The 9,096-nt window shown below is 36.8% G+C and overlaps 1 protein-coding gene across 1 annotated transcript; it reads left to right on the top strand.

Moving 5' to 3' along the window:
- Positions 1-1,318: 1,318 nt before the first annotated feature.
- On the top strand, positions 1,319-1,997 carry OCT59_017946 (uncharacterized protein; the record flags this gene model as incomplete). Its single annotated transcript, XM_066148442.1, has 6 exons — positions 1,319-1,321; positions 1,460-1,475; positions 1,553-1,668; positions 1,743-1,771; positions 1,864-1,894; positions 1,965-1,997. The coding sequence occupies 6 exons, from the start codon at positions 1,319-1,321 to the stop codon at positions 1,995-1,997; spliced, it is 228 nt and encodes a 75-aa protein (XP_066004374.1).
- Between the last annotated feature and the right edge of the window lie 7,099 nt (positions 1,998-9,096).

Genomic DNA, 9,096 nt, shown 5'->3' with positions numbered 1-9,096 from the left:
TAAAATTTTATTTATTTATATTGTGTAACTTATTTTTAAAGTACTTTGCTAAAATATAATAATTGCCACGTAAGCGGCAAAATTTTTTTTTGCTATATTACATGGAATTTTTGTGGATTTCCATGGAATTTTTGTAAAATCCATAAAAATTACATAAAAACTAGTCTGAAATTTTATGTTTTTATTATGGCTACTTATTAAAATTATCTAACTTTAACCCATAATATTAATTAAAATTCTTATTAAATTCTATAAAATAACCCGATAGAAATGTTCAGTACATGTTGTTCTATCATTTTATCGGTTTAGTTTTTTCTTTTTACTATTCAATTTACAATTTATAAAAATTTGAAGTCACATAATTAAGGTTGCTTGCCGAAACCTAGGGGTTTAGGCAAGATGGCGTTTCGCCGAAAAGTGAAATTCTGCCGAAACTATATTAAAGTTATATTAAAAAACTGGTGAAACTTTGGAGAAAGGTGAAACTGCCAAAACTTATTATAAATGCCGAAACTGCCGAAACTCTGCCAAAACTATAATAAATCTATAGTAAAATTTTGACGAAACTAATCGTAGGATTTTGAAGAGGTTTAGACAAGCAACCTTACACATAATATTAGTGTGGTTTATAGGTGACGGCCACCATAGCTTTTCTGGAGGGGACTTTTGGAATGGTAAGCTAATTCTTTGGAAGTAATGTTTTGAAATTGTCTTTAAGAAATATGCTGATTTTTTTTAAAAAAAAATTTGTAAGTTTCAGCATTGTGGATACCTTTAGGACTCAATATACTGTTTTTAGGGTTTCAGAATTGAATTTAACGTTTCTTTTTTTCCAATTTTGTAGGTTTTATCGTCAGAAACACCTTTAAGATATGGCTCAAATTATTATTGTAATTCAAGCTGGCGACAACAATTTCAATCTTCATTTCATGGACTTAATATTCCTAAGTTTCAACAGACTGTACAGCGTCATTTTTCCTCGCAAAAACAATGGATGCGATACCTTTTGAACGATCATTTTGATCAAAGTTAAGGTTAACTTAACGTACAGACTGATCATCATTGAGGAAAATTCCCAATGATTTGCTTCTGTGACTTTATAGGCGAGGTATGAAACAAGAATTTTCCTTTTAGTGATGCGTTAAGATTTAGTGGTGCCATAGCAGCAGTATTACTGTAAGGTCGAAGTCTAACTTGTGAAGATCGAGGATTTCTGACATGGCTGCCAGAATGCTTAGCGATCCTCTTGATGGCCTTTAGAGTATGAACTTGGAACTGAAGTTTAAATAATGAGAAACGGGTATAAGGAAATAACCACATGGTATATGAAGAAAATTGTAAATTATTCAATTGAAATAATCTACTAAGAAATAAATATTCCTACGGGTGAGATGTTTTTAAGATGTAGCTTTTAAGAAATTTGCTAGTGTTTTATTTTTATAGATTCCAACTTCTCTAGGACGAAATTCTGGATGGTAAGTTGTTTTATTTGAGGTGGAGATGCTATTGGCTTTTAAAACATATTGACGTTTCTTTTATATTGCTTTTGTAGGTTCAGTTTTCTGTATTAATTCCGGAAATTTGAGCCTTTTTCGGAAAAAAAATGGAACTAACGGGAAAATAAAAAGGAAAGAAAAGGGGAAGGGAAAAAGGACTCTTGAGACACTGGTACATTTTTTTGGGCAGTTTTTGAAATTGACTTTAAAAAACATTTATTAACATATTCTTTCTCATTTTTGTAGGATTCGGTCACAATATTTTGGATAACAGGGTATAAGTTTTGAAATTGAGCTTTTGTTTTTCTTGTTTTTTAGTAAATTTGTTTCAAAATTTAATTTTTCTTTTTTTTGGGTTTTTTTATAGAATTTGGCTTCGATTCTTGAGCAATGAAACAGTAAATTTCAATTTTAAAATAATTTTTCTTTTTTACATACATCAACTAAATAATTTATCAATAACAATAGTCTAATTTTGACACAGACGGGTTCTCCTACTAAAAGTTTGGATAGAAGGATTACAGTCAACTCCCTCTATAGTCACTCCTGTTATAGTCACATTCTACTATATAATCACACAAGTTGAATGTTCAAAACACTTTATTATTAAAATCTATCCTATATAGTCACAATCTATCTATAGTCACTATCACACCTATCCTCAAAAATCTTATATTAAAAAGAACCGTTTATAATCACAGTTATATAAAGAATATATTAAATAACTTGGCATCTAATAATTGTACAAAGATGTATCATAGCTTGTTAGAATCGTCTCACTGAGACGAATCGAATGGTGGTAGTTTTATTCTTTTCCTTTGCAAGTGTTTATGGCCAGACCACCCATTGCCTCTTATGAGACTAATCTCGGGTCCGCGTCCTATCATCTTCAATGGGCAACCATTATACCGAGTACTTAATTCCTCGCAACAAAGCACCACTATGTAAGACATCCCCCATCGAGCCATTTAGCGGATCTCGGTTGCAGTACACGCCGCCTACTCATCCTATACCCATTGTATGATACTGATACTCAATTTATTTAACAACCTTTTAGAGAGCATCTACTTTCATGAAGGACTTTCGACAGGTAACATCAACCATCTAGTACTTTTCCATACCACCATTTTAGGTACTAAGTCTCACTCAAAGGCCACTATAGCCTGCGATTACCTAGCACCGATAGTACAGTTGTTTACCCCAAGTGGTATACTTTGTAGTGACCACTCGGATAGGAAGTAGCAGGCATCTGTCCAGGATCACCCCTTATGGGCGGTGGGATCAATCCAGGCCATCACCAATCCGCAGGGCCGAGTAGGGAATCGAACCCCCACATGCCATACTACCTGTTGCGCACGAACACCTTGGTTGGTCTAAGACCTAACAGAAGGTCTAACTACCACTAAGACATTGCACCCTCAGCTTTACCATCTAGGACGACCATCTAGCCATTACTCGACCCCAAGTGGCATGACGTGGAGCCGACCACTCGGACAGGAAGTCCCCCTAGGCAAGGTATAGTAGCCGACCCCTCGACAGGACTGCGCACATGCCAATGGCCTCATAGGGAACATTAGAAGGACACCATGACCCTTAGTTGAAATGTGCAGCCTAACCGTACACACTAATTCACCATGATGCAGTCCAACTACACTAATTCCTGTACCTTCACGCTATTGGTTGTAGCGTCCGCAGTAAAATTCTTTTTATTTCTGTGGTCATGGGAATCGAACCTGTGACCTCACCATACTCAGGCTTAATTTGGCGTCTCAGCGACTAACCACTGAGATAGTCGACCAACCCCTTAGTTTTATCCTTTTCCTTTTGCAAACAGTCTTATGACTTTATCTTTTATTTATATTTTAACATCGAAAGTATGATCGAACAATATTACAAAAATAAGAAAATAAACTAATAAAAAATAAAAGAGTAGCTTCACGACTCATACAAGTAAAGAAATCTAAACTAAAATAAATTAAAGCAAAGAAAAACTAAACTATTACAGAATCGCATACCCCAACTTTACCCGAAGGCCAGTATGAGTCAACTATCCAACATCCAAAAATCCAGTCCATTACCAGAAAGAAATCCTAAGAGGTTGAACTGTTAAGCGGCGCAGAAAATCCAAGTGCGAGATCCATGATCCACCCCGAATTATAGAAGAGAATATCCAAGAAATCCAGGAATCCTGAGAAACTGTCGCCAAAGAAGAGTTATAAATTTGTGAAGACTTAGCAGTAGAAGGAGGTTTTGAAGATGGGCCACGTAATTTGGAAGCAGCCAAGATACCCTGTGACTCTTCCCAAGCATGGAAAAGAACATTCTGACATAACCAAATTTCACCATATAGTTCGACCTGGAAGTCATTAAGAAGAGGAGAAATAGTCTTGTATATAACAGAAAGAGGAAAATATATGTTCAAAAATTTCGTCAAATGCGCAGGCAACAATCCTTTAGTAAGCCAGAGACAGGATGGAGAAGGAGTTTCATAGTTCCAACAATCAAGAGCAGAGAATTCAGTTTGAAATTTAGAATCCAAAGGTTTCAAGGATAAGAATGAGGATAAACACGAATCTCTGAATTTAACAACTTCAGAGCGATGTGTTAAACATGGATTAAGTTCCGGAAGGATATAAGGACAAGTCCAAAGATGGTTTAAGTCTTCAGGAGCAGAGTTGCACTGTGGACAAAGCCAATCCGGAGAGTATAAATAAGGCTTGCGTTGTTGAAGAGTAGTTAAAGTAGGCAGCATATCCAAAAATAGTTTGATACGAAAGATCCAAAATTCAGGATGACCATTCTTATGCGAAGCAAAACCTTTAATTTGCGAAAGGCAATAATGTATACCAGCCCAATCAAAGAGTGATGGAGAGCCAAGAGCGGTGAATCGTACCATTGAACAGAAAGATAAAAGAGCACGAGCATCTGCTATAGAGCGGAGGAAGTGCCGAATATTCATGTCAATAGGCAAAGAATTAAAAGTTAATAAGCATGGGACGTGACAAAATGCCAAAGGTGAGACAGAAGGTTGCAAAGACAAATGAGTATCTTTTGCCAGAGAATTTGCTTGTGCATTGTAGATATCGTCACTATGAGCAGGGACTTTAATCAAATCAACTGTAAGATTACGATCTTTGACAAGATGTCGAATAGAAAGCCAAAGGAGGTGATTTTGTTCACGAAGCAACTTCGGTGAGAAGGGGACATCAACAAAGCGTTTCCATAATGAAATTAACTGACTACAATCGGTATAAATAGAGATTGAAGAGCCATGGGATAGAGCAATTAGTCCTAATACAACAGCACAGATCTCAGAACGTAAGGCTGAAGGGAAACATGAAGGAATTTGTAAAGACGAAGATTCAAGAATAAGTCCATCATCATCAAGAGCAAGCCAGGCAGAAGTCATGGAAGAAGGTGAAAAGTCCGTAGCACTACGGAAAGAACCATCGGTATACAAAGATTGTATAGAAAGTGGCAAAACATCATCTTCAGTCTTATCCATAAAGGAAGAAGAGAGGATGGAAGAAGTAGGTAAAGACGGGTTTGTCAAATGAACAAGAGCCAGAGAAGTAGCGTAACTCTATGAAGTAGATAAGGTTATGGGGAGATAAGCCACAAATACTTTGGCGTTTCTGGTAGGATAGCCTACGGTATCTGATAAGATCACATTGAAAAAGCATTTCTCACTATTACAACGTTGTTTAATAGCAGATTTCTTGGATAAAGCGGGGATATTGAGGGAACAACCAGGACAAGAATTGTAAGATCGTTCATCGGCAGAAGAAGATACGGGGAGCTTGATGAGGCATGATAGCAGAGTTTTGTTTCTTGTAGGTGATACAGACACGGCCTACGGATAAAGTTTGGGTAGTAGAATCAAAGTTGATGGTCCATTGAGGATAAAAATGATAATCTTTAACAGTATGATCTAATAAACAAGGTGAAGCTAAAGTAAAAGAAGAATTAATAAAATACAAAGGCAACAATAAAGAAGAAGAAGAAGAAGAAAGAAAATTTTCTTTAATAAATTTAAACCAAGTAGGAATCCGTCCTTTACGACCAATGAGACCAAGATATCGAAGGTCAGGCCAATTCATAAGATAGCATCCACAAGGGGAAACCAACTGGGCAAAAACGAAGAGATTCAAATTTTTCCAGAGTTTCCAAGCAGTCTGAAAAATCGAATGTGGTAGAATGGATCAGAGTGGCAAAGCTGGTTGCAGATCCTGCCTCAGAGGTCGGATAGGGAGGGACCACGTGATATTCAAACGCGAAGAAAACAATAATGAATTAAACAAAGTATGCGTCCGAAGAGAGATGACTTGTGACCATGGTTCCAAGTTGATAGCAGTCGGGCAACTTTCAGCACCCAAATAACCTTGAAGATAGGAGATAGAATAGAGGGCAAAGTTTTTAAAATCAGGATGGGTGAATATTTTTTGCCACGATGCAATATGGGAGGAGAGGAACCGATAATAGGCATTCTGAATCGAGAAGGGAAGTTTAAGAAATAACAAGGCCAGCGGAGTAGTCGCAGCAAGCCCAGCTTTTCTTCTAAGTACTGAAAACATAGGTTTGATAATTGATTGAATAGTACTTTCAGAGAAAAGGGTAGTTTGAAGACGAAATTCCAATCTCGGAAGAAGGACAGCATTATAGAGATAGGCCACATGTTGTGCCAGTAATTTTTTTGGACCAAGAAGAGCAGCCATATCTTTAACCATGGAACGCGCTTGTTTAAGCACAAATCGGGAAGAGGCGGATAAAGAAAACCAAACTCCTAAAAAACGGAATGAAGTATTCAAAGGTAAAGAGGAAAGGGAAAGAGACAAATCGGAAACTAAAGAAGAAGGTGAAAGATCAAGACTATCTTCGAAGAAGGGGAAGAGGACGAAAGGAGAACATATTTTGCTGAATTGGCTTGAACATTATTTAAAGTATAAAATTCAGCAGTAATGGAAAGACGATCTTCAATTCCAGATTTCGATGAAGCAATAAGAGTAGAATCATCCATAAAAGTTAAATGTGAGATTGGTAAAGAATGTTGTTCAAATTCAAGTGGAGAATAATTTAAAAGAGCTGAAGATTTTAAAATAAAAGGATCTCGTGCTTCTCGATTCAAAACAGTAAGTAAAGGGTCCAAATAAATAACCCAAAGAAGGGGGGAAATGATTTCTCCTTGATCGATACCAACACGTACTCGATAAGCAGCTGTATTGCCATGGCAAGTAATTATCTTATTATTTCGTCGTGTAAAAAGATTTAAAATAAAGCGCACTAAAAGTGCAGGGATATGTAATCTATCTAAAGCTAATTTAAGCATATTTAAATCCATAGAATCAAAAGCTTTAGAGATATCTTGAGAAACGATCCATAGTTCCTGATCATCAGTAGAGTCATATTTTTGTTGATGGATAATTGCATCGAGCATTTTGATAGGGACATCAGTAGAACCACCAGGTAAACCAGCAAAATTACTCCCTTGGAGAATTTTATGATCAGCAAGGATGTTGAAAAGACGATTCGTGATGACCTTAACTACACATTTTCGAACTGTTTCCAGAAGAGTAATAGGTCGAGTGTTCTTGAGTTGAGCATCAAAGTCATGAGGTTTAGGGACAGGATAAATCACGGCTTCACGCCAGTCAGCAGGAATATCATCGCGAGAAAGGCACGTATTGGCAAGCAAAAGAGAAAAATCCAAGGCATCACCGGACAAATGTTTGATCATTTCATAAGAAATTTTTGAAGGGCCGGAAGCTTTATTATTTGGCATGGAGGAAATTACATCAGACCATTCTTGCAAGGAAATAGATGCCAAAACAGGATCATATAATGAAGCGGGCACATTAGAAAGAGGGGTGTAAGTTTGTTGCCAGCGAACAGGAAATGAAGCGATAGAAGAGTAGTGGACCAACGGAGGAGAAACAATTGATTGAAAATGAGTAATAGCAGCTTGCTTAATATCCGAAGGATCCGTTAATAAAGTAGGAGTAGAGTCCAGGACGACCAAGACACGGTCAAGAACGATCGAACATTTTTCAACTGATAAGGCAGAATCTATAAAGGTGCCGAGCGAGTTCGAAAAGTGTTCATCACGTAATGCGGTGTAGTATTCCACAGAGTCCGTAAGATGTTGGGCGAATTTAGTAGATAGAAAAGCAGAAACTAAATTCTTCTGGGATCGTAAAAACGATTTGAATACAGATATAGGATTTGTAGAATAAGTAGGAACTGAATAATCAGGAAGTAAGGAGGCAAGATTCTCTAGATGGGTAGGTAGAGCGGCAGTCATTTGCGAAATTTGAGTAGGCCGATTAGAACAACGAGTTGTGAGGTGATATAAAAAGCGATCTAAAAACTTGTTAATAGCAATAAGCATAGTTAATTCAGGAGAATACGAGTGTCGGTGCGTGTTGGAAACTTTATGAAAGGGTAATGTTTCAATTGCCGCACTGATAATGGCAGCTTTCAAGGCATGCCACATACGATCAAGAGAAAGAGAAGAATAATCAAGTCGAGAATTATATTGTCTATCTAGATAAACTCCAAGAGAATCATCTACTTCAGTGGTAAAATTATTCCATTGTTCAATTGAAGTAGAGGCATAAGAGAAAATAGTACGCATTTCTTTTTTCTGTTTAAGACGAGATTTGGCCAAGATAGCCAGGCAAGAACTAAAGTCAAAAACAGTAGTAAGGACTTTGTGATCAGTAAAAGGATGATTAAGAAGATCGGGGCAAGTAACCACTTGCGAAAAAATACCAGGAGCAGGAAAACCAGGTGAAGACCAGATATAATCCAGTCTAGAAGAACCATTTGCATGGAAAAAGGTGGGATCAGGATCATCAACAGAGGAGTGAGCTTGATGATCGGTAAAAAATCGAGAGGAGAGTAAACGAAGAAGCTTAAAATGGCTAGATGGATAATTAAAATGAGCGACTTCATCAATATTGAAGTCGCCAAGAATAATTACAAAATAATTATGAGTTCGGGCATGATCAAGCCAAGAAAGAAGTTTAGCAATAAGATCATTGCAAATGGATTGATGAATAGAACCAGAAGGAGGATAATATATAGAGATGATAGAAATTTTTGTTTGATGAAAAAATAAATCTAATTTAAGAAGACGACCTTTCCAGGGAGTAATTGTTTGAACATGTTTATAAAGAGGATTACGTAACAAAATACCAACACCATCATGGAGACGAGAAGAGGATGAACAGGCCCAATAGGACCGAAAGTGATGTTGGGAGTGTTCATTATTGAAAATAAATTTAGCATTTGAAGGGGAAAGGCGAGTATCATTAACAGATAAAACACCAAAAAAAGAGTGAAGGAAAAAATTAAGCAAATGTTGTTGTCGAACTGGGGAACATAAACCATTAACATTAATTTGACCAAATTTGATAAGGGGAGAGAAGTGGGGGGAAAAATTATACTTTTTGTTGTCCATCATTATTACACACTGATAGTACGGTAATAAAGAAGGGGAAAGAAAGAGAACAATTAATGATTAGCTTGGCTGCTTTGGCGAGCTAAGATGAGGTTGTTTTGTTGGATTCCTTCTTTAATCGAACCAGCCAAAGTGGCAACT

The sequence above is a fragment of the Rhizophagus irregularis genome, chromosome 27 (genome assembly GCF_026210795.1).
Source record: "Rhizophagus irregularis chromosome 27, complete sequence".
Classification (NCBI taxonomy): domain Eukaryota; kingdom Fungi; phylum Glomeromycota; class Glomeromycetes; order Glomerales; family Glomeraceae; genus Rhizophagus; species Rhizophagus irregularis.
The sequence above is the reverse complement of the archived record's forward strand: the minus strand, read 5'-3'. Positions and strand labels throughout refer to the sequence as shown.